Genomic DNA, 26,347 nt, shown 5'->3' with positions numbered 1-26,347 from the left:
GGGGAAAACGCATTAACCTGTTTCGGTCTATCTCTGAACACGGGTCAACAAATCACGGTGATTCTAAATGGAGCTGGAGTCAGGAAAATTATTTCCGGTCCGCTGCTCTTTGTTCTTCAGAAACGCCTCAATCAGCCCACCAGTCAGTCAGCCAGGAGAACGAAAGAGACCAGGCAGGTGCGTCATTTAAAACAAAGCCATCAATATGGATTCTGTGAGTCATTCATATTCGTCTGTATTTAACCACCAGCCTGCCATGAAATGTGTTTTCATGGCAGAATCAGAAAGACCAGCCAAGTGGTGGAAGTCTATCTTTTGGAATTCAAATGCAGCAGGACTTGTTTAGGGTCAAGGAGGTAAATGGTCCTCTTAAAAGGGAGGAAATTACTCAGACCAAGCTATTCTCTCATTGTATCTTTCGATCCTTGTCCTTCTTCCTCTCCATCTATCTTTCTCACAGCCCGGTGTGGACACCCCTCCTCCATTTTCTCTGTCTTTTGCATGATAAATTAGAAGAGATAACAGTACCTGAGCTGCTTCAGAGTGGCACAGCAATTTGGCCAGTGACACACTCCAGTGGCCATCTCTCTTCACTATTTACTCTCCTCCTTGTCCTCATCCTTTACCGCCATTCCTCTTTTTATCTCCGCTGCACTCTCCTCTCTGTTTCCTCCACATTTGTACACATATCATAATTTCTCCTGTTTCCACTCTGCTACACACACACACACACACGCGCATCTCCTCAAACACATCAGTCAGAAACAGTCCCTTCATCTTGCCAACTAACATTCAAACATATTCACAGGTGGTTTGAAGAACCTCCAGGTCAATTTCAGCAAAATAAATTGAATAGCAACTTTTTTTTCCATCTTGGTGCGGAGCAATGTCCTCGAGTTAGTTTTCTGCTTGATGGGAAAGATACCTGTAATTTTTTTTTATTTTGCATTCCCCCATGTTCTCTGGCCTCATTCCCAACCTTGGTGATTAGATCTGAGTTTTCTCTCCCCCTTCCCTTCCTCTCTCCCCCTGTTCCTCCTCCATCGCCCCGCGCTCCACCCCCCCACCGCCGTGCTTATTATCTGATGATTCTCTTTTCCCTCCTTTCATTTTCTTTTTCCACATCTTCATATCTCCACCCCTCTTGCTTCTCTTTCACCCCCACCCGCATTTTCTCTCCCGCTTCTTTTATTAGTCCTGCAGTTCTCTCTTCTCCCTAACTGACTCTGTCCCTCTTCTATCACTCTCTGTTATTTCTCTTTCCTTTATCCTGTTCACTCCCTCTCTCTACCTCCCTCCCTCCCTCCCTCCCTCTCCTGTTCCTCTTGCCCCTCCAGCATGTTGTTCTTTGGCAAGAGGGCTGTATGGAAATTGCTCCGCAGTGCAGAGATGGGGGTGAAAACAAGCCTGTAGCCCCCCAGCGCTTCTCCCCAATAACACATTTCATTTCCTGCCAGACTTCCTCACCCCCTAACCTCTCCCCCTCTTCTCTCACTCTCTGCCTCCATCTCTCTCTCTCTCTCTCCCGCTCTGTATTTTCCTGTCAAAGGCCAGTGCAATCATTCATACAGAAATGCCGTACTCATGCATAAAATGAAACTTATTCAAGCTCACACCCTCACTCACTTACCTGCATACTTGAATTGACAAATATGCTCACAAGGATGTACACAAAAATGTTCGCTTTCTCACTTTTTTCTCCCTCTTTTACACACAACCAGCCACACACACACACACACACACACACACACACACACACACACACAGGGTTGCCCCCTTGGCCGCACCTTATATAAAGCTAATGTGTACCCCAGACTATATGAAGTGCTAATGCAGATCGCATGTTTAAAGAGGCCAGGAGAAATGCCCCCACAGGCTTTCTGTATTAACTAATGCATCCAGTGGGACCCTCTCCTCTGACATCAACTCATATGATTGAGCTTGAAAGATTCATGAGGCTGAAGCTATTAATATCATTGGCCCCTAACCCACCTTTCCACTGTGGCCGCGGCTCTGAGGGATGGGGTCAAAGAAGATGGGGTGAATGGGAAGGACAGGGACTCAATAAGGGCTTGACTTTGGCCGAGGCCAGCAGCTGGTATGGATACACGCAGTCCATTGAGATATTTGCCAGGTACAGCTAGTGCTGCTATCAGTCTGTCTTTATGCCTATTAGCATTACCAGGGTATTAATTCGTACCATTTTATAGTCTGTTGACTGTGGAGATCACTAAATACCTAAATGTCTATATTGCTAAAGTCATGACAAAGTTTAAAAAACGATGTCCAGATTTAGGTTTATGACGATCAAAAAAATGTTTGGTTTAGCTGAGAATCGATGAGAGGGAGTAGTTTGTAGTCCTTTAGTGTGTGTGTGTGTGTGTGTGTTTGGGTGGGTGTGTGGTTGGGTGGGTGGGCAGTACTGAAGGTAAGGGCACCCTGGCATGCTATCGTCCATAAATAGATAAACAAAGGTGTAACTATAGAGCTAGTAAACATGGGCCAACTATAATACAGAGAGAGTATTATAGAGAGAGAGAGAAACGGAGAGATTAATTGTAGATATCTAAGACAGAAAGACAGAAAGGCAGAAGGTAAGAAAAGCAGCAAGATGCTCAGTGAGTTCCATGGGTATGTAGAGGAAGAGAGATGGACAGTTGTGGGGAGTTGGCAGAGCCAGTGCTGCCATGCTGTTCCCCTCAGGACTTCCCATTCATTCCTTCATTAATGATGGAATGGATTAATGTGTTTGGGGCTGGATCCAAGTCCTGGTGCTCCAGTCAATATGCTGTGGAGTTTTACTTCTTCTTGACTATACTACTTTTTCTGCAACTACTACCATTGTGCGGCAACGAAAGAAGTCGTTGCCGCACAATGGCTGCAGCTGAAGTGCACATACCAACATGAGGTTGGATGTGACAAGAGTGTGAGTGTGCAGCAGAGTGTGTGCCGTTCAGGTGATTGATGACCGGCGGTTTGTCACCGTTTGTCGGCAGCTGAGGAGCTCTTAAAGGGCTATGATTGGCTGGCTCCACCTGTCCGCTATGCCTCATTAATTCACCTACACCATTGGCTTCCTCTATCGGCAACATGATTGGCTGCACCGCCCCCCAATCACACCAACACCACCCAAAGAGTCCCAAAGCTCTGACTGGAACTGCTCAGCCTGCAGCTGACTCAGGCGCTTCGTTGCCTCGACTTTACTGCTCTTTTTTGCAGTTTGCTCTTGAGCTGAAGTGTCAGGTACAGTGAATGAATATGCGTGTGTGTGACTGTGATATGAGTTTGATTTAGCTCAGAGTGTGTGTGTGTGTTGTGTTGTGCTGGGTGGATGGAGGCAATGACTCTGCACACACTCGGTGATAGCCGTAGGAGGAAATGAAGCATATGAAGGCTGGCCACGTAGAAGGCGGGACAAATTGATTTCCCATGAAGACCGGGGACTGGGTTTTACACAGGGGGGCCTTATCAGCTTTCCAGGCTCACACAGAGAGGCACAGAGACACCTACACTCACAACACAACTATACACACACACACACACACACACACACCTAGAGTCAGGGCAAACTTAAATAGTGAAACAGTCTTAGCACAAACGCGCATGCTACATTTGCATATGAGTGCACATACACATGAACAAAAAGACATACATACATGGACACATGCATTCATACACACAAACACACACACATATTGTATTACTATACTTGTGAGGACCTTCACAGACCACATTCATTCCCTCACCCTTGACCTTAACCTTTACCGTAACGTAAACCGAATCCTAATTCTAACTTTAACCATAAAGCCAAGACGTCCTAAACCTAAAATAGTCTCTTTTTAGAAGAGAGAACCAGTGAAGTGTCTTCACTTTGGAGGATTTTCCTCATCTTTCTATTCTTGTGAGGACATTTGGTCCTCATAAATATAGAAATATAAGAACACTAATACAGTTCACACATACTGTGTTGTCCTGAGATGAGCCAACAGTATAAAGGGGATTTTTCTTATCTCCATGGTGGCGGGCCAGAGAGGGAGAAAAAATAGCAGGAGAGGTGAATGAGATAGAAGAGAGGAGAGAAAGAGGGGGATGAAGTGAGAAAGGAAGGAAGAGGAAGAAGATAGGATATGAGTCCTTGGCCAGGTATAACCCTGTGTGTGGTTCACTGTCCAGCGCATTGGCTGAAAACTAGCATGTTGCTTAAAATTTACCAGAGGTGGTTGTTGGTTCACCAACCATTTCTTTACAGAAATAGATTTAAGCATTCAACATCAGAGCTCCCCCCACTCAGAAAAATCTCCTTACATAATTTCACTGTCAGTGATTAATTGATTTTGACAGGTCGAAGGAAAAAATAGATAATTTCACTCTACTATTTCCTCTTTATAAGTATGTCAGGAATAGCGACAGGAGGCAGAGAATAGCCTGTCGTTCACCCCTCTAGGGAACTGCTCTACTTTAAGAGTAGTTATGAAATTTCTTAACTGTGCACTCTCACAGAAGTAAGGACCGAGAGGGAAGGAAGCAAAGAAGGAAGGATGGAAGGGAGGAAGGAGGGAGGGAGGGAGAGAGGGGAGGAATAAAGGAAAGAAGATAGAAGATGGGAGAAAAGAACAAAGTCTGAGGGATGGAAGGAAGGAAGGAAGGAGTGAAGACATGGGAGATGCAAGAAAGGAACAAAAGAAAGAAGGAAGGGAGGAAGAATGAAGGGAGACAGAAGAAATTAACAGTCTAAAGGAAGGAAGGAAGGAAGGAAGCGAGGAAGGAAGGAGAGAAAGAATAATGGAAGTAGGAAATGAGTGAAGACATAGAAGACGAAAGGAAGGAATGAAGACAGATTGAAAGAAGGAAGGAAAACAGGAAGGAAGGGAGGAAGAAACAAAGGGAGACAGAAGAAAGGAACAGAGTCTGAAGGAAGGAAGGAAGCGAGGAAGGAATGATGGAAGCAAGAAGTGAGTGGACAGACGATGGAAGGAAGGAAGGAGAGAGATAGAAAATGATAGAAAGAACAATCCATTTTAAGAGGGAGATGTGTAGCTCCTTTAAGCCGAGGTGATATGTGCTAATGATCACACCCTGGGTGTCTGGGGCAGATAAAGCTGTCAGGGAACAGGCCAAAACCCACATGGCCCAGAGGGACGCTGCTGCTGCTAACACCAGCCGCCCTAAAGGGACACCTGTAAAACCTCATGACTCAAAGGAAATTAGCCTGGTAAGACCCACGGGGCGAAAGAGGATAAACTAGCCATTTAGAGATTTCCGGAGGGAGGGAGAGAAAATAGAAGGTGAAGAGACACGGAAGTGACTAATGAAAAGGAAGGATGGAAGTGTGGGAACGCAGGAAGGATGGGAAAAGGGAGGGGAAATGAAGATAGAGGAAGGGAAGAGGAGGGAAATAAAGACAAGAAAAGGGTGGGAAAGGAAAGAAAAAGAAGGGGGGCGTCTATGCTGATGCCTGTGTGGCCTGTTTTGTATTGGCTGTCATCCTGAAATCCCCCGTATCCCCGCTTTCTTTCTCCCAGAATCTGCAGAGAGATGGAAATAGAGAGTGAGGCTGTATCATGTTGATGGCACTGTGGCAGGCTTGCTTGGCTTTTTCTGTTTCTGGCTTCCTTTCCCTGGCCACTGGCCCCCTCCCACACAAAATATAAACAGACAGCAAAGATGGAGCCAGTGAATAGACATACACACACACACACACACACACACACAGAGTCAGTGAGCAGAGTCAGGCTGTCAGAACTGAAGGCTAGCAGAGCGATGTGACATGTTGTGACACTTTTCCTCATTACATTTTCCCAGGCTGTTATGAATGTTGCACCAGCCCTGTCAACCACAGCGAGGACCTGTCTGAAACATAGACACACACATTCCACACACATACAGTGCCGACACACACACACACACGTTCACATACTGTATACCCATTGCAACACACATGAATTAAGATAGATCTGTTTTCTGTCGTTTTTATATTTCATGTTGCGGTGTGATTTTTGGAAATGTCTACACAAGCGCTTTTAGGCTCATTTGCTTGCTTCCCTTCAACGCATGAGGAAATCTGGTAAACCCTGTCAAGTTGGATTTCTGCCTGTGTGCGGCTCGCAGTACATCGTCTGGGCTCCAAGCTGTTAATGTGGCTGAGGCCAGCGGTGAGGAAGCACGTCCCTCTTCATCCAAAAGTCTTAGCCAAGTAAAAAGGACAAAATTATTTTCTCTATTTTTAACAGAATCCCTCAAGACACTAGATCCACTGATGGGTTGATCAGTGTTGCACCGATCTCTCTGGAGAGCAGCAGAGAGCCTGTGTTGCCATGTAGTCTGTCTGTTCTCTCTTTTCCCTGTTGATCATTGATCCCTTTGAAACCCAACCTCACCCAAACAAAGCTGACAGCCCAGGACTCTACTCACTAGCACATACACACATACAAACACAGACACAAGGGTACATGCACACAGAGACAAACACACACGTGCACATGTCCATTCAGATGCGCACGAACACATGCACACACTCGCTAGCAGATACACAGAAAGATACAACACATACCCACAGAGACACATATGTCCATTCATACACACACACGCATGCACATACACAAAAGTACAGCACATACACACAAAGAGACACACATCTATTCATACACACACACACATATACACACACACTTGTACTTGTATATACATACATAGTCTGTGCACAATCACAAAGGTACTATGCTAATCACACACACACACACGTTTATACACACAGGAATGCACACACACATTCAGTCAATGGTTATTTAAAAAACTACTACACTCCTCACTCCTCACACACATCAGATTATGCTCATACATGCTTAAGCATACATACTCAGTCACACACACACACACACACACACACACACATACACACACACACATTAGGCCGTCATTGTAAATAATGACTTTGTTCTTAATTGACCTCTCTGGTTAAATAAAGGTTAAATAAAAATAAATAAAAAACATACACAAATGCACGATACACAGCAACATTCTAATTATCGACACAACACAATAAGGTCCAGAGAGTGTGCATGCTGTTTGGACGAGTGCTGGTTCACTAGAAAGGTATCCCGTCTGTGTAGGAGGGCAGGGAAATGTCAACGGCCCTGAGCAACCTAAGAGAAGTCAATCATCGGGGCTTTCGCACAATGAAAGATGACAAACACACAGAGCCTTTCAGCAGAAACCTTTATGCCACAAACATTTCCATTTCAAAGCCCCTATTTTACAGGATGTCATGTCAGTTTATTTTTACATAATGTCGACTGTGGTTTGGAGGCAATTAGGAGAATGCAGAAAGGGTGACTAGATCTGTCACTGCTGTTGGTTGATAAGGGGCCAGCCTGGCACCCGCTGCGTTTGTTAGTGTGTGTGTGTGTGTGTGTGCGTGCGTGAACGAGAGAGAGTGATTGGGAGTGCGTGCATGCGTGTTCGTGTGTGTGTGTGTGTGTGTGTGGGCACGCGTGTTTGCATGCCTGAATGTGCGTTTGATTCCATGTAGCTGACAAAACCGCCTTCCTCCAGTGCATTAATGTTGTCCCCTCATGTCCTCCCTACCACTCTGTCAGAAGTGAAGTCTCCGGCTGGCATTTGCTGGTTCAAAGGGTCTCTGTGTAATTGATCAGACTGCTGTTTGATCTGGACGGCTGGCATTTAGTCTACAGAGGAAACCGCGCTTTTCTCTGCTCTGTTATGACAAACTGCCTGGCTTTCAAACACCCGAGCATGCCACCAACAGGAGTTTTGTGCAGATGCAGTGTATGCAATACATAATGAGAGCGCCTGTGATCATCTTCCATCCTCGGCTTGTATGTGTGCGTGTGTGTGTGTGTGTGTGCGTGTGTGTGTGTGTGTGTGTGTTTGCATAATGTGCACGTCCCTCTTTCTTTGAGCCAGTGGGTGTTTTTTTCAGTGAATTATGAAATAAATCAACAGAATGCTCTGCTGATCCATGAGTACTTCAACATGTAATACATGATGCACGTGTACTCACACACACACACACACACACACAGTACTGTACTTGTACGCACATTAATGAGAAGACACATTAACAATAGCAAGGTTTTTCTCAGACAGTAAGCCCATTACCAGAAACAGGTCTATTCCTTTCACTTTCCCACTTGTCCTCTGTGTGACTCGCTCCCTCATTCTTTGTCTCTCTGTCTAGCTGAACATCCAATTTTTCCTCTTTCATACTCATTCTCAAACCTGTTCACACTCCATCCCTCTATTTTCTTTTTTGTCTCCACCTAACCCTTTTTCATTGTTTCTTTCCTCCTCACCTCCCCCTTATGGTCCCACTTCTCTTTTCACTTAATGAAGCACTTTTTGTTGGGACTATTCACAATTTGCCAAAGCAATTATGCCCGAGACAATCAACAGAAGCAGGACTTTGCCTCCCTTGAAATGGGCAATTTATCCTTCAAATGTTAAATAGCTATAAAAAAAAAAAAAGTCAGATGCACTGCTGAATTTCAATGCTGCCACCACTCTCTCAAACAGTCATTAGGTTGACAGGCAAATGGGTGCAATCCTGACCCTCTCAATAGATGTTTGTAGTATTTGTGGCATTTCAAATGGGCAGCCGGCATCTCCACGCCCTCCCTGCTACACCCGAGCCTCATACCAAACACTTAAACACAGGGAGAGAAATCATTCAGAATTACACTCAAAATGAACCTCTTAAGACGCTGGCAGAGGAAATTGTAGCTATTTTTATGTCAAAGCTAACAAAAGTAAAAAATATCTCAAGTGGGTCTCTTTTGCCATTTTAGTTTTTGCGCATTTGATGTTGTGGGTGAATATTTATGAGTGTTTGGAGTAGAGAATAGGACATTTGCAAACAGCTGACAGATTTTCCGTAGCTCTACCTTTGTGAAGTCAGGCTCAAGTTTTTTTTATGTTTTTCATGAGCAGTTGTTGATCAGTAAATCTAACATATTTTATCAATAAGAGCTAAAAAAAAAAAACAACAACCCCACAGCTCAAGACAAATAAAATGATATACCCTGGAACTTACTTTTTAATGCATGCCCGTCGAAAGACCTTGGCTGAAATATTGATTCTTTTCTCCAAGCCTTTATTACCTTGTAGTCAGTGGATTCTCTCTCTCCCTCTCGCTCTCTTTCTCTCTCTCTCCTCTCTTTTCCCTTGCTGGACTTGCTGGCTAAACCCGCAAGGATTCATAGCCATGAAATTGTTGATTGCGGTTGAGGTCTCATTTATAAAACACAGAGAGCTGTTTACTTTTTATTTGGCCTCAATGTTCACAAATGCCCCGGCTGCAGCTAGAATTGAAAGCATAAATCTCACTGTGGTAAAGTAGAAAAAGACCCTCCAGAGCTGGCAAAGTCACAGAGAAGGGAGGATGGGGGTATCAAGGGGAGGACGGGCAGGTGATGGAGCTGATCTCGGGATGGACAAAGCGCTGGTCCAGTACACAGGTAATAGGAATACAATCTGATCTGTTGGGCTGACAAATAATCCAAATAGGGAAATGGAAAAAGGCTGACCAAGTGCCATCTCCAACCCAATTCCTCTTTGCTTTCTCTCTCTCTCTCTCTCTCTCTCTCTCTCTCTCTCTCTCTTTGTCCCTTCTCAATTATTCATTCCCTGGTTTCGACACCTGCCTGCACTGAGCCTCCAGATATTCTGTCAACAGACACCGCCCCCAGTTTGTCTGGCTCCTCTCTCACTATCCTCTCGCATATTCCTCTCTGTCTACTCTCTCTCTCCCTCCCTGTCCAACCATCCCCCCTCTCCCACCCACCCATATATCTCTCCAACTATTCTCAGACACACATGGAGAGGTGGGGCTAAGCAGAAAAAAAGGAAAGGGAAAACACATTTGAGCAGGGTACACACTCATCCCGCAGTCATAAATTCCCATCCAAGCTATGTATTTTTCAGTCGATGGCACCAAATTTCAGGTCCATATTTTGTCAGCCCTGTCATTATGTTAGTCATGTCGATTTTCCATGTGTATTTGCTAACCCTCTGCTGTCAGTTACAAATTAATAACTTTGGCACAAAAAATGGCTGGTAGCATCGCTAGCGCGTTAGCTGTACCCCGCAATTACTACGATGGCTGGTGCCTATCTATCCCTCCATCCATTTCTCTGCCAGCAGATAAGTGGTGCACTGCCGGCTCCTCTGGAGAGTCTCTGGAGACTGTACTAGTGCCCAGGCCTGATTTTGTTGTCCTGGGGAGTGAGCCAGAGAGGGTTGGACACACACACACACACACACACACACAAATGCTCAAATACAACCACACACACACACACTGCCACCTGCTTAAGTTGGACAGTTCCCTCAGTTAGCCAGCTGGGCAGAGTGGACATTGAGTGGACTTTGAGTGGACAGGCCTGCTGCGTCCTGGCCCTCTCTGCTCTGCTGGAGGAGAGGAGAGGAAGGTAGATACTGCTAGACACTGAGGAACAATGTGGTCGGCCCGGCCATATGGCATCCCTGCTTTGTCATTAGAGAGAGATGGTACAGAATGGCAATAAAGGAATATTAGGGAATCAGTCCGTCAGATTCTTCACATCAAAGCACATTCCAGCTACCATTCTAGATGTCATCAGTAACTTGTCCTTGAATCCTACTACCTTCCCTAAATCTGAAGTCTAACAGCTAATGTCAAGAGTGCTACTGTGTTGGTTCCTCAACTACCAATATCTAGAGTGGTTTCTCTCTAACAGCTGATGTCCATAGCTAATGTATTGATTCCTCTGCTTCTATAATCCAGAGTGCTACTGTGCTAGTTCCTCAACTCCTTCCTCCTGTGCTAAAGTGTTTAATGAGGCCAGATGTTGGTTGATATTAGGCCCGGTGGCTGTATTTTCTCTAACAGCTGTACTGGTACCCTGATCTTTCCCTGCTCATCTGTTGGTTCACGATGCAGAGAGAGAGACATTTTCAGTGTCTACTGGCGAAAATGTTTCATCATGTGGTCCAGTCTTGGACCTGTATTATTCTTACTTTACATGCTACCTTTGGGTCACATAATATGTCAGTTTAATGTCTCTTTTCATTGTTATGCTAATGACACACAACACAAACGCAATGATTTCAGCAGATTAACTATTTTAAATGACTGCCTTGTGACTATTATGGATTGGATGTTCAATTTCCTGTAGTTAAACTCAACAAAAAAACGGAGTCCTTGTTATCGACCCTGAAAACAATTTCTTTGTCCATTGGTATCCAATGTTATGTCTACCTCCCCGAGTAACATACAAAGAAAGCTACTTCAATCTTGCTTTTTTCAACTGAGAAACATTGTTAAAATGGCCTGCTTTGCCTTTTCAAGACACAGAAAATGATTCATGCTTTTGTGTCATCAAACCTGGACTACTGCAATGGTTTTTCTACTTACCTCAGCCAAGCATCTGTGGCTCAACTCCATTTGGTCCAAAATGCCGCTGTTCATCTTTTAACTAACACCAAACATAGGTATCACATTACTCCAGCATTGGCCTCTCTTCACTGGCTACCACTGAAGTTTAGAATAAGTTTTACTGGTCTTTTAATTATGCACAAAGCATTGTATGGTCAAGCACCTGAGTATATTTGAATTATTGTGCCCATACAATACTGTTAGGTCGCTTAGTTCCTCAAGCTAAGAGCTAAAGGGTGATTGTGCTTTTGCTATTCCTGCCCCTAAACTTTGGTACAACCCATTTTTATTGTCTTGCCTTTGATTCTGTCTGATGCTTCATTTTTTGTGCTAAACGTTCTCCTTGTTTCACTGTTTTGTGTTTTACTGTCTTGCAGTCAATGTTTTACTGTTTTCTTTAAAAACAGTTTTATGTGTTATTTTTCCAGTATCCCGTTGTGAGACATGTTGTAACCAGAGTTTAGAAATGTGCAATATAAAGTTTTATCTACTTACTTACTTACTTACTTACTTACTTATGGAGAGAAACAGAGAGGCAGACAGACGGAGACAGTTAGACATGGATATACTGTACATGACACTGTGATACACCAGACCAATACCAATTCCATCTCAGTCAGACTCCTCTGGCTGGGTCTCTACCTTCTGCATCTAATTCAGCCTTTGATATCAGCCAGCCCAAAGCGGGGCACCAGCAGTGAAGCTGTCATGCTGCTTTATCCAAACAGACTCTTCCACCCCAAACGCTGGCTGCCTGCAAAGCTTCTGTAATCCAACCCTGGGACTTGCCAACTTCCCAGACTAACAGAATCATATCAGCCCCCCCCCCGACGCCCTTCCCTATTCCCCTTCCTCTGCTCCACCCTTCTTTACATCAACCTCTTGTTCATAGCTCTCTCCATGTCTCTCTTGAATGTTCTTTATCATCCCTCTATCCCTACATCTTCCCTCTCTCTTCGGACCCTTTCTTGCATCCCTCCACTCCATCCCCCCTCTCCCCTGACCTCTTGTCGAGGCCCCAGGGACTCACTCAGATGTTTTGATGGCAGAGGATTGTGGGATACCAGCTGCGGTTTTAATGATTTTGCCCCCAGGCCCAGATCAGCCAGAGAAATACAGTTACCATTTTTCAACAGAATGAGAACTCTCACCCCTTCGACGCCTCTGCAAAATGTGTGTGCGTAAGTGTGTGTGTGCGCATTTGCATGAGTGAGTGTGAGCGACTGTGTGTATACTGTGTGTAACATGTAGATCTGTATTTTAACATCTAAGGAATGGCTTTTCACTGTGCTCATCATGTTGGTCACTACGCTGCATATAAAAATGGATTTGCATATCAGCTTATCTTTTGTAGCTACTAGCAAGAGGGCTTGTGTGTTTGTGTGGGCGAAGTCAATTTTGAAGACTGAAACTCATCCAACTGAATTTCTTCCTCCCTCCAATTCTCTGTCTCTGAAGTATCTCTCTCTCCCACCAGCCCCCCCTCTACTCCCTCTCACTCTCAGGTTTGACAGCAGAACTCAGGCATGTCCTGCAAACACATTGCAATTAGCATCATGCGCTTCAGTGCGTCCCAAACCACTCATTGATGAAGCTCAATCAATTCACTTTAATTATAACTTTCTCAGAAACGCTTCTAATCTCTCCAAAAGTTGGATCTCTGTTGGGTTTGTTCAGTAACTAACTGTGGCAGGTAGTTTCAGAAGTGGAAAGTGTTTGGAAAGTGCTCTGTGTGTGTGTAAGTGTGTGTGTGTGTGTGTGTGTGTGTGTGTGTGTGTGTGTGTGTGTGCGTGCGTGCGCGTACCTTAACTGACTCTCTCTCTCTCTCTCTCTCTCTCTCTCTCTCTCTCTCTCTCTCTCTCTCTCTCTCTCTCTCCCCCTCCCTCCCTCCCTCCCTCCCTCTCTCTCTCTCTGTCCAGACATTGACGACTGCCAGTCCAACCCATGCCAGAACGGGGGAACCTGCATCGATGAGACCAACTCCTTTGTGTGTCTTTGTCTGCCCAGCTACGGTGGAGCCACATGTGAGAAAGGTAACGGCACGGACCATAACACTGCTTAAGGGGGGCGGCCAGACAGAAACGGATAAAAAGTATGAAGCACAAATATGGATCTGTCACTCTTCATTCTTTGTCTGATAGGAATGCAAAACGGAGGCGGAGTGTTTTTGAAACAAGGCGGGTGGATAATTTGTAAACACAGAAAAATGGATATCAACAAGTGCAAGTTATTTGGCTAGAACAATTGCATTAAATTAGCTTAGAAGAAATACATTAACTAGCCAAATAAAATATCAATATCAGGATTCTCAATTTGAACATTTGTTTCTGTATACCCAACCTGGAAGACCAATTGCTAAACAAATTTTATGCCAGGCCATATTAGTTCAGTTTCTGTGTTTGTAAATTGGTTGGCGTCATACAACTCTGGGAAGCTGTGTTCGGGTGGAATTAGTTGCTCTTCTATTTTCTAAAATTGAGAGAAGATCGGAGGCAGAGGAGGAGAAGGATGACGAAGAGGACAAGGAGAAGCAGGTGGTTGAGGGTGTGGGAGTGGAGGATGAAGATGTGTCGAAGGCAGTGGAGGGGGAGGAAGAGGGGGTTGATGAGGACGGAGGAGGACAAGACAATGGAGGAGCAGGAGGATGAGAAGCGGGAGGTGGAGGGAGGAGGCAGGGGGGGCGGTGGCAGTGGAGGAGTGGGTGGAGGGAGGATGATGAGTGATGTGTAAATGGAGGTGAAACGAGGAGGAGGAGGGGGAGGAGGCAGCGGGAGAGGAAGAGGGGGAGAGGGACCGTTTTAGACAGAACACCTGCGCCCAGCTGGTTTTGTCTCTCATTGTGGGAATTCCCCTGTGAGAAGGAGGCAGTGAAGGAGGCTCTTCACCAGCTGTATGTTACATGGAAACATGGCCGACACGTCAGCCCCATGCGACGCCGAGGAATACCCAGAGCATGTGTACACAGTAAAGGTATGGGGATGTGGCGGGATAAAACGAAAGATGGAAAGGTTTAGAGTTTGACTTACTTTCCTTTGTAACTAGCAACACAACTGAATTATGTAGAGTGTACATCTCTTAAAACACAAGATTTAAAATAGCACAATTAAAATTTAAAGAATGGAAACAAAGGCGGATAGTGGGGACGAGAGAGAGCTTGAGATTACAGAGACATTGTAGCATTCTGGAGGAGGAGAGAGAGAGAGAGGACAGGGGAGAGGGGGAGGGAAGGAGAGGAATATATTGGATGCTTTATATGGACTGCATGGAATTATATGAAACCATAAAGCCAGGTTCTACTGGTCAGCTCCACCTTTAGCCTCATCTCTCTATAGAGTTGTGACTTTGAATATCTATTTTTTGTCTATGTGTCTGGCTTCCAGGGCCTCGCTTTGCTCTCTCCTGCTCTGGTCTGGTCTGATCTGGGTCTCTGAGGGCAGAGCGATCGATACAGAGAGGTGGGAGTGAAGGGAGAGGAAGGCAGAGAATGAAGGAGAGTAAAGCAGGAGGTATACCTGCTGCGGAAACTAGTTGGCAGGTTCTTGGGGACAAAAGGACATGTTTGTGGAAAAAAAAACTAAGACTGTTTGCAGGCTTGCTGGCCAAACTAGTCGAATTCTTCCCACACCAGCCCCCACTGTGCGACCGTCTGCAATCGGCCTAAAATGTGTTTGCTTGAGTTGACTTGTGGAAAAGCTTCTCCTCTCTTCTTCCGGTTCATTGCCTTTGTTTACATCTCTGTGCGAACATCTTGTGCTAAACTCTTCCATCTTGTCTCCTGGTTTGATTAGCAGACGAACATGCCATCATGTTTTTCTTCTTTTTCTTCGCACGAAGGTCTTCATATTACCTCAGCCGCTTTTGTCGTTCTTTTCACCGCAGCCATTGCTGTTGTTGTTCATCTCAAAGACTTTTGTCGCAGCTATTTCCAGTTTTCCTAGGTTCCGATTCCTCTTTTAATCGTCATGCGCATCCATTTGCATGGAGCGTACAGAACTAAGCCACAGTGAGGATACACAAATTTGTATGCGGCACCGTGTTCGACTGTGTTTCTATTTCGGGCAAGTTGGACTTCGTTGCAAGTGTACCGCCTCCTTAAGCTGGGGATACACGAGACAACTATTGCCCCGATTTTAGCCAGGATTCACAATCGGGCCGAGTCTGTCCTGGTCTGCACTAGTCTGCAGATTTTGGGGCAGTCGGCATGGCCAGTTGGCACAGAAAATCTATAAGTGTATGAGGGGAACAGACTCTAATCGACAAGTGTGTGAGGGGAACAGACTCTAATCTCTTGCCTCCCAACGTGAGTTGGCGCCACTACGATTATATCAAACATGTTTAATTTTGTACAAGCAGAAACTGGACGCAGTCGGGTAGTGTGTACTCGTCAACAACTCAAATGCGAACGGATCCCGTCAATAGCCAATGAAAAACTATGAAGCTATGCCATAATAAGCCAATACGGTGTTTAGCCCACACCAAGGAGCAATCAACTAGTTAATTCTTCATACAATAAATTTATAGATAGGCCTACCAATCTTTCTGGTACCAAGGCACACAGGAAAAAAATACAGGGAAGACTCAGTTATTGATTCCACAAAACCTTGGCTTCCAGGTGCTGATTTTAGACCGGAAAGTCAGGTTTTATAATTATTATTTATTAGCCTACATGTCCGGTTGGTAGTCCTGACCGGACAATGTAAATGCACAGTCCGGTTTTGCAACATAATCATCTGGCACCGTAGCCAACATTGCATACAAACGTTCTCAGCTCCCACTTCATAGCTTTGGCTCCATTATGTAGCAACAGGTATTTGATTCACATTTGCCAGCTCCCTCTGCAGTCTGTGCAGTCCATACTGACTTTATGTAAATGCTTTTTGGGTCTGTGTATGTTTTTTTGGTAATTCTATTTTCCTCCCTCTCTGCTTCTCTCTCTCCTTTCCGCTTTCCAGGCCTTGATGGTGCTGAAAGACACACAGCTCTGTATTCAGGTTGCAATCCCAAAATGGGCAAAGGAGAAAAGGAAAATCAAGTCCTTTGTAAATGTTGTATCTGCCGTTCCTCACCAGGAAAACGGACAATGCCTTGTATATTTCGGTTTTCCATTTTTGGATTTTGAAATGAAAATTAAATCATCAGTCGTTTTCCATTTTTAATTTTCTGTTTCTGAAAAGAAAATAGTTTCTTTTCTGTTTCTTCCTTTATTCCATGCAGATGGTGGCGCAACAACAACAGCAAGCTGTAGTAGGCTACCCATAAAAATGTATAATGTGAATTTATATCTATGCTGTACCCCGTGTTTGCTTTGCTACCGGCATCTCGTAGCGTACCGCGAGAGCTCGTGTTTTCATGTGAGTTTGGTGTTTTCAGTTTGGTTCAGTTGCAGTGACAAGTCGAGTAGTGTGTGATCCCTCATCTGGCGTAGTCGTTAAGTGTGTGATCCCCAGTTTTTCAGTCGTCACAAAAAATCAGCAGAAACCAGTCAGTTAGTGTATACGCCCAGTCTTTTCATAATCTGTTAAGATTTTAAAAGTTGTGTGGTGTATCCCCAGCTTTAAATGAGGGCAGGAGATAAAAGAGTGAGATGTAGAAATGTTTTGAACACGCTACGTACGCTCCGCCGTTCTTTACTCACTGGCCTACAATATGACGCATACACACTGTAGAGTACAATTCTTTCTCTCCCTCGTCTCTCTTTTTCTTCCTTTCACACAGACACACACCAACACACAAACATACCTTTGGCCTCTTTGACATGCACTGGAGCTGTGTGTGTACATTCCACTCAGGCTCCTGTTGCGTTGTTGGCTTCACGGTTGGTCGGGAGCAGCAGGGCGGAGTGTGTAAGCCTACAGCCTCCGCCTGCTGCCTGTCGCTTTATCTCTCGCCGCTCAGTGCCCACAGAAATATAGAATTCAGCTGTGAAAAGTACAACTCAGAACAGGCAGCGCTCCCTGATCTCAGTTTGATATCCAGAGAGAGGCCTGAACTGTGACATGAAGAGTGGAAATGAACTCGGCAAACTCATTCGTTCCACTGAGACTTCTATCCATTTTAATGTCACCCAATTGGTCCCTGTCTCACTAAAGCGGTCCAGTTCTCTGTCTCGTGCTGCAATTCATGGCGGTGTGAGTGTGTGTATGTGTTATGATCTGAAAGCCTTTAGATGCTAGGTAGCCTCAGTCCACTGGCTCCCTCGGGCCTGTTACCATGGTGATCCCATCTGAGAGTCAATAATAGTAAGTTTCCAGGGCTGTTTCCAAGTCCTCCAGTGAATATACTGAGAGAAGAGGAAGAAAAGAGAGACAGACAGAGAGAGAGAGAGAGAGAGAGAGAGAGAGAAAGAATTTATACAATTTGATAATAATATAATAATCTAATATAATAAAAAATATATTTTTATTTCCATTGCAGTTGCCTTGTTAATTCCTCTGAAACCCTTTTTATTTTAATAGTTGGTCTTTTATTTATTGATGTTTTGCCTATAAATTGTTATTGTTGTTTTTTGTTTTTTTATTGTTATTACTTACACACATTATACAGATTATTATCACTTTGTTTTTTTTGTGATCAATTATTTATTGTGTACTACAACCGACCCCCCCCCCCTCTCCATTTCTCTTGTTTTCCTCCCACCAACCCACTCCACCCCCACCCTCTAACCCCTAACATGATGAACCAAGGCAGTGTACATAGATAAAAACACAAAAACAAACACAAACAACAGCAAACAAACATTAACAAAACTACAAGTACAACCCACCCATTCCTCCCAACCCCATCCCCCTGCTACCCAGGAATCCCATGATCATTATAGACGTAAACCAGCAGCATTCAGACACAAAGGAATTAGATAATTATGCTAATTTCTTCCATCATCCATGATAATATCCACAGAAATAGCCAAGAGTATACATAAAATATATGTATATATATGAAGTAACCAAAGAATGTACATATAGTATATACAGTATACTGTATATAATATTCTAAACAAGTAAGCAAGCAAGCAAATACATGAAAGCACAGCTGAAAAAGATAGTTAACCACAAATATTTATAATAAAACACTCATTTTTTCTAGTAGCTTTGACCAGCCAAATAATATTTTGTGTTTTGGCATAATGTAATCGTGCTGTAGAAAGCTCCAGCTGTGCTATATCCCGGTAGGAAGAGAGCCATTCCCTCACCGACAGTGCATGTGGTGGTTTCCAGCGACAAGCTACCATCCTTTTAGCAGCTGTGAGAATAGATGGAATATTATATATAATCTGAATAGAATATTTCCTGTAATTTGTGGCCAAGTTTTGAGCAGCATTCATAGTATTTTAATAATTAGCAGTATGGTTGTAGATGGCTCAGAGCCGTGTGATCCTTACACAGAATGTGTATTCAAAAGAATGAGGTCACACTCAACAACAACAGTGATTATTTTCTATATTCAAAACACAATAGAATCTAGCTTTAATATATAAATACCTTGCAGTCGAGTGTGGCCTCATTCATTTTGAGTAATAAGCAGTAATAAATGGATGTTTGTTGAGAAGAATAGGCAGTTGGGATTAGAGTAACAAAGTCAGTTGTCTGTCAATTGATTCGCTCTTCTCTCATTATAGCGCTGAAACTGATTGTTGAGTCTGTGCTTGTTATTTTAAAATCCTGCTGTTTTTTGGCTAGCTGCCTAATCAATGGAGACAGAAACCAAACCACAGCCTGTTGAAGTTCCACAGCCTGGCTGAAGTGAGCTAAGGCAAACAAGGTGTTACTTCTCTCCAGCTTCCTCCTCCCTTCTCTAGCTCCTGTCTTTTTATCCATCATTCATACTTGTTTCCTTTCCCTTTTCCCTCATTCTTTCTAGGAAAAAAAAGATAATGTGTAAGAGTGTGGTTTTGTTACTTTGCTATTCCACTACTGTAGACACCTCTTTTTCAGGTTTGCTCCCTTTATTCTTTTCTCACTACCTTTCTGCTGTCACTTTTGCGCTTCTTGCATCTTTCCGTGCCTCTCATCTCTGGCGCACCGCAGGAGGCTCTGTCACGCTCTGTGTTTGTGTCTGTGTGTGTGTGTGTGTGTGTGTGTGTGTGTGTGTGTGTGTGAGAGAGAGAGAGATTGAGAGAGAGTGCATCTGTGTCAGTGTCTGTACAGTTCACATCTGCCTGCCAGTCTGAATGCAGTTTTGCATTACATTTGTGTGTGTGTGTGTGTGTGTATGTGTGATGCTTCAACTTTTCTTAGGGCTATGAAGGGAGAGGTCTGTGGCTTACACTCACACAGGCACCTGCACACACACACCTACACACATATCCACACACACATTCCTCTACTCCATGTTTCTTTTCCTCTTTGGTGACATACTGACATATTTTTTGCCCCCAAATGCATTATGACTCACACACACACACACACACACACACACACACACACACACACACACACAGTGTAGAGACACATGCCCCTCCCAAAATCAAAAGGGTTTTTTACTCACTACTTATTCAACAGCAGTTTAGATGCCATTCAATCCTGAAGTTACAGTCTGTTGCAGTGGCTCTTAAGGCAAATTTATGGTTTCTGCGGTGTGTGCCCGGTGTTCACGGCAAGACCGTTCTCTCCGCAGAGCCACAGCATTTTATGGTAAATGCGGTAACAGCGTGGTGTTCATGGAGAGATTGTCCATTTTTGCCGGTTGTCAGCTCTCAGTTGGCTCGAATAGACTACTTCCCTGGTAACCAACTAACATAGCAACCATTAACCAATCATAGCCTCTGAACTGACTGCGGCGTTTGCGGAGGCCTCCGTAGAGTTTCATTTTTTGCACTCGCCGCACAGACCCTCTGCACTACAAACACCAGACACACCACAGAAACCATAAATTTGCCTTTAGTAACAAAGCAACCAACTAATAAAACACAAAACCCCAATACACAGGAAATAAATTAGTCATCTCTCTCTGTCTCTCTTTCTCGCGCTCTCTCTCTCTCTGTTTCCTACCAGAACAAATAATCTACAAATTGAAAATAAAAAGCCTGTGTTAAAAGGATTGCGTAGCTAATTAATCCCAAGGTGTCTTGGCTGCTGCTTGGTTATCTGTGAAGAATGTGTTTTCTGCCGCCTGAAACTCGCAGAGACGGCCGGCTCGGAGCTCGCTCGTGTTTCATCCGTCTTCTCCTCCGCCCCCTCTCCGTTCCTCTTCCCGCTTCCATACGTTGGATTATGAATATTTATTCTGTTTGTTTGTGGGAGAGAAGTGCTAAAACCCCAGCGGGGCGCTCGGCTGGTACCGGCGGGTATGATTTGCGACTACTGGTCTAGCAGCGTACTGAGGCTAACACACAGGCCAGAAATGTTTCATGGTGGGGTGGAAAGCCCTTGGAAACAGCAGCGAGACCATTTGACACTACAAGTGCCCACTGAAAATAATATAAATAAATTTACTCCAGGCAGGGTGGCAACTCCTAGAGGCAAGGTGGCCTGGGCAACACTGACACACACACATACTCACATGCACGCACATACACACACGCACGACACAACACACAGGAGTGATTCCATTTGACAGAAAAACACAAAAAACCTGACAGTGTTACCAGGGAACCTATAGCAAAGTAGAGCACAACTTCCCCCAAAGAGGAAGCTGGGTGAATCTGGGTCTGACAGATAGGAAGACTTTGAGCACGTTGACGCCAACAGCAACACCAGTGCCGCAGATTGGGAACAGGAAGCAGACAATGTGCTGTAGCCTACACACTGAGACTAATGAGGAAGAGAGCAAGACTTAGCTGACTAACGGCGGTGGGAAGCATTTTAGAAAGCTCCAGATGCAGGCCGACCTACACTCTGTCTGTCACTCTTCTACCGCTATCCTCAATCCCCCTCACTTTCTGACCCCCTCTTTTTACTTGTGATTAATTCATAGTGGAAGGATTACGCATTGGATGATATTTGTGATTAATTCATAGTGGAAGGATTACGCATTGGATGATGTTTGTACTGAATTGCACATTGAGCAATTCTCCATTTGCTCATTATCTGCTCTGCTTGGTTTACAGGTGTCTTTAGTCTGTACACCTTTCTACATACGAATAGTTTTGGTCCGAAATATCCACCATTTGTCACGCTGACTTGTACAAAATACATGATAGCACAAAATGATGGTACTTTTTCAAGGGTAGCAGGTCATTTGATTTTTACGGACTGGAGATAATTGACTAATGAACCTCAGGTAATTATATTATCTTTTTAAAAATACGTAGATGTGTATGTAGTAGCATTTTGGAAATGAACTCCTCATAGCGGTGCATCTGCCAGTCAAACCTCTTCTTATTTCTGATGATTTCCGAAAGTAGAGGGCTGGTAACCTGTGCTGATGGAGGTCAAGTGCATTTCACATTGAATTTAGTCACTCATGCTTGAAATACAGTTTCTGGTTTCTGTGACCTGGTTCTGTTAAGGTTCAGACTGGTACTGGTCAGCATGGGAGTCGGTCACTTTGGCCTCATCTTGTCAGTGGTGCTGGAGGGGCCCATTCTTGCAATCCCATTGGACAGTTAGATATGGTACTCCGCTTATCTCAGCCCTGGTCTCTTATTAAGCCACAGTATGTTGAACTCTTTGTGCTCCACAAGCTACAGTACAACGTGGGAACTTTGTTTGAGGTCCCTATTCCGGTTTTTTCTTTTTTCTTTTTTCTTTTAGGAGCGGGAGGTTTTGTGAGCCAGAGATGGCTTTCAGAGTTGACAGAGAGGCTGAGAGGGAAGGCATCTGAGTTTGCTAACTTTGCTGTTTTCTACCGTGCATCTCCAGGGACGGCCGTGATGCCGTACCGCTGTGAGTCCTGACTGTACTGCTGCTGTCGAACTGGCGACTCAGCAGAAAGCCCGGCGCTGGCAAATTAATTTTTTGCATCCTCCGGGTCTTTAGAGGCTATTAATGCTAATGAAGATTCATGCTTTGTAATAACATGTCGAGAGGGACACGTGCCATGACTGAGAAGAGAGCGAGCTGGAGCTGCCGGTGGTCCGAGTGTGCACACACATGCACTGAAACACAGGCACACACACACACACACACACACACACAGCGCAAAAGAGGCTCTCATGGTACAGCAGGAGGTTTTACTGTACACACACACACACTCACAGGCGTGTACACACAGAAGGTATCCCTGAAGTTTTGCATAAACCTGGCAGATGCTAGTCAAACGGAATAACAGCAAGGCATCTCTCTCAGTCCATATGCTATTGTGTTCACCACTTGCCAATTCTCTCCAGGAAAGGAAGGCTGGAGAGATGAGGGAGAGAAATTATTCTCATTCAAGGTGCTTAATTAGTGAGTGTTCCTGGAGCAACTGTCATTCTCTTCCCCAGCTGAAATGAAGCTTATGTAGAAGAGAAACAAACTGAGAAGAAAAGAGATAGAGGGGAGAGTGAGCAGGTTTAGTGATAGATAGAAAGAGAAGGAGGGGAAGAGAGTCTGTTCCTCTTCCATGCACTAATGAACAGTAGGTATCTTCTCTTCTGATGGAGAAGTATAAAACAGTACTGCTGGCTGTGCCAGAGGTTTATTGGACTTTTGTACTTTCCAGGGAAACTTTCCAACTTCTCTGACAGCAAAGTTATGAATCCTGGCTTGTACTATTGCACTCTCTTTTGTTTTCCCTTAACTGTTATCTCAGTAACTAATTACACACTGAAGGCCTGTGACCTGGTCGATCCCCTTCAAAAAACAGTGGACAGGTTGCAGACATGCATGAATAGGTCTGTGTGCCTTATACCTATTTATATGTGTATGCTGTCCTCACGTTAGACTAATTACATACTGAAGGACTGTGACCCGCGCAGTCTGGACAGGATGCAGACATGCATGAATAGGTGTGCACATTATACTTATTTATGTGTGTATGCTGTCTTCACCTTACATTAATTACACACTGAAGGACCGCGGCCTGCCCGCTCTTTTTAGAGAAAAACTGGACAGGATGCAGACACGCATGAATATGTATGAGCGTATGAGCATTATGTCTGTTTATGCGTGTGCTGTCCTCACCTTACACTAATTACACACTGAAGGACTGCGGCCTGCCCACTTAGACAAACTGGACTGGATGTGTGCGTGCTTGAATCCCTGTGCGGATTTTGTCTATTTATGGGTGTGTGTGTGTCTGTGTGTGTGCTGTCCTCACCTTCACCTCAGCTCCCTCCATCAGCATCACTCTGCAAAGACAGGTCTATCGGCTAATTATGCAGAATGAGCGTTCAGACTAGCATCAGTCATTCATGTTACAGTCTCTGGCTGTTTTACTGTAACATCCATTACACCTAATTGTGAGAATCACACTATTAGGCCTTTCCATTAATCAACACTGCAGTAGTAATAACCATTAATGATTCCATGACCACTCTTCCTCTCATTCGCACCTTCTGCCTCTGGCCAGCAACAGAATCTCCCTCCTCTTCCTATGTATATCTCTATCTGTATGTCTCTCTATGTCTCTCTATATCTCTCTCTCTCCCTCTCTCTCCCTTTGCCTCTCTGCCCTGCTGTCGTCTGCCCTCTCGCAAATGGCACACTGAGCTGTCACTCTTCAAAGAGAGTCACGCAGGGAGGAGGTAGCATGGCAGCACACACATGTACACACACACATCGTTTCATCATCCAGGGGATCTGAAAAGCCACGGTGCAGAAATATCACTTGGTGATGTGGATAAACGACCCAATCAGTCAGCTGGAAGTGTATGGCCTTTTATTTCCTAACTGCTGTTCATTCAGTCTCTGTGAATATTAATCGCTGAAATGCACCCCCCACCTCCCTCAGACTGACAGAGGAAAAACGGGAAAAAGAAGATGACTTGAGTAAAGTCTAAATATTTGAAGAGGTTGATGTGATGTCGGGCTTTGAGCCTCACTGTCAGGGAGAGGCAGAGGAAATCAGCGGAGACTAGGTTTAAGATCTGAGGAAAAAAAACATGTCTGTTTAGTTTTGATCTTCCTCTCTTTCTCTCTCTATCTCTCTCTCTTTCTGTTTCTCTTTCTGTCTCTTTCATCCTCTTGTTTTTTCTCTTATTCTGCCTCTCTCTCGCCTACCTCCCGCTCTAGACCATATCTCACTGCGCTTGCAGCACATGGCTTTCCATATTTTTTTCCTCTGGCGCAGCGTTTAACAAACATGTATGTATCTAATTCACAAGTGGAAATCGTACCAAGTCTGCATCTATATGTGTGTAGTATGTAGTTCCTCTTTTACGATGGGGGGCCAAGGCTGTGCTGCCAGACACACACACACAGTCTGGGCCGACTGCCAGTCTGGACCCCACAGTGGAGTGTGTGTGGTTCGATGAAAGCATGTATGTAGAATTTACAGACCTGTGTTGTTGGTAGGTGTGTGTGTGTTTCTGCCACGCCTACACTGACTCTCCTCTCCCTGTTCCTGTAGATAACAACCCATTCTACACCTTTATGAGCCAAGCTGGACCCACTCCCAACGCTGATACAATGTACCAGCCGCCATGTGGGCAAACAGTTTGAGAAGGTATTAGCAAGGTACCAGGACTGATGGCGGAGTGGGAGAGTGGAGTTAGCAGTCAGCAGAGGAAAAGACAGCAGCATACACTGACTTTGGTCCCATAAGGCCAGCGATAACAGCAGTGACATGGTGCTAGCTGTTGCCATTCTACTGCTCACTTGTCAGAAGCACTCTCTCTGTACTACTGGGAGGAGTATGGCTGCAAGATGCTGATTCAAATGCAGTCTGTCTCCTGTAATGTCTAAATGCCCCAACGGAGAATTGTGCATTTCCTGGGAGTGTGTGTGCGTGTGTGTGTGTGCCTGTGTGCCTGTGTGTGTGTCTGTGGTCTAGATTGTGTAAGTGACTGGATATTCCAATGTATTATAGATATAAGTAGGACAAACAGTTCCATAAATGTCACTCCATTGTTCATTTGCCATCAGTGACTCTTAGAAATTACAAAGCAGGAAGCTCTATTCATTCACATTCATTACACGCTTAATTGCAGGGGGCTGGAGCCTATCCCAGCATGCATTGGGTGAAAGGCAAGGAAACGATCTGGACAGGTGGCTATCCATCAGTGGGCTAACACAAATAGACAGATATTCACATTCATACCTAGGGGATCGAATCCAGGTTCATCTTGCTGTGAGGCGAAGCGATGGAGCTAACCTGAGCCACTGTGCCAGAAAGCTGAAAATATTAACAGGGCTAAGTGGTTTTGGTGTCATTACTGTGATTGAAAGGCATTAGTTTAACTCCTCAGACTGCTTGGAAAATTTGAGTGGACAAAGTGAAGAGGTAATTCTCCCAGTCATTCAAACACTAGCGTTGATGTGCCCTTGAGCAAGCCACTTAACCCCCAAATTGAGTGAAGCTGCACAGTGCCCGAGACCCTGGTCAAATAATATTTACAAGTACTTGTTACACTTTGGTTTAGGCCAGATGGATGTGGTTTTCCAGGAATGGACAGGAAGGTATTTGAAAGTCACTTCTGGCATGCCTTTGTGTGATTTACAAGGTGTTACCTCATATAAATTGTCCTGGTGTGATAAAATCCCACCTATTTCACATGTAAAGAAAATACTATGAGTCATTCGGAAATACTATTTAAGTCAGGTCTGGTGTGTGTATATATGAAACACTCCCTCTGCCACTCTTCCCTTAAGCCATTGAGTAGTGAGTCAGTTGTGAGTTGTTAGTCATCCTGCCCAGTTAATAAGGGTTAAAACCTCTGTTGGCCCGGCTGTGAGTCATTGTACCAGCGAGGATATGCTTCTCCTTTATATACTGCGGACCTATGGGACTGCTTGAGAAATATGTGAATGCATGTCAAGCAGACTGGTGGATGAACGATGAATTTCAAAGAGAGTGTTGAATTGTGCCAGAGAGTGTCAAAGAGTGTTAAAATTGGAC

At 44.5% G+C, this 26,347-nt stretch overlaps 1 protein-coding gene across 1 annotated transcript in view; it reads left to right on the top strand.

Annotated features, from left to right (window-relative positions):
• ncanb (neurocan b) overlaps nucleotides 1-26,347 on the top strand; it is a 132,834-nt gene that overhangs the window by 92,061 nt on the left and 14,426 nt on the right. Inside the window, exon 12 of the mRNA XM_071521499.1 lies at nucleotides 13,351-13,464. Coding sequence (XP_071377600.1) covers nucleotides 13,351-13,464 — 114 coding nt within the window. The remainder of the gene's footprint in view (nucleotides 1-13,350; nucleotides 13,465-26,347) is intronic.

The sequence above is a fragment of the Centroberyx affinis genome, unplaced genomic scaffold (genome assembly GCF_046629955.1).
Source record: "Centroberyx affinis isolate AG114_WGS23_722 - 3 ecotype Tasmania unplaced genomic scaffold, CSIRO-AGI_Caff_v1 ptg000893l_1, whole genome shotgun sequence".
NCBI lineage: Eukaryota > Metazoa > Chordata > Actinopteri > Beryciformes > Berycidae > Centroberyx > Centroberyx affinis.
This window is presented reverse-complemented; position numbering and strand designations above follow the sequence as displayed.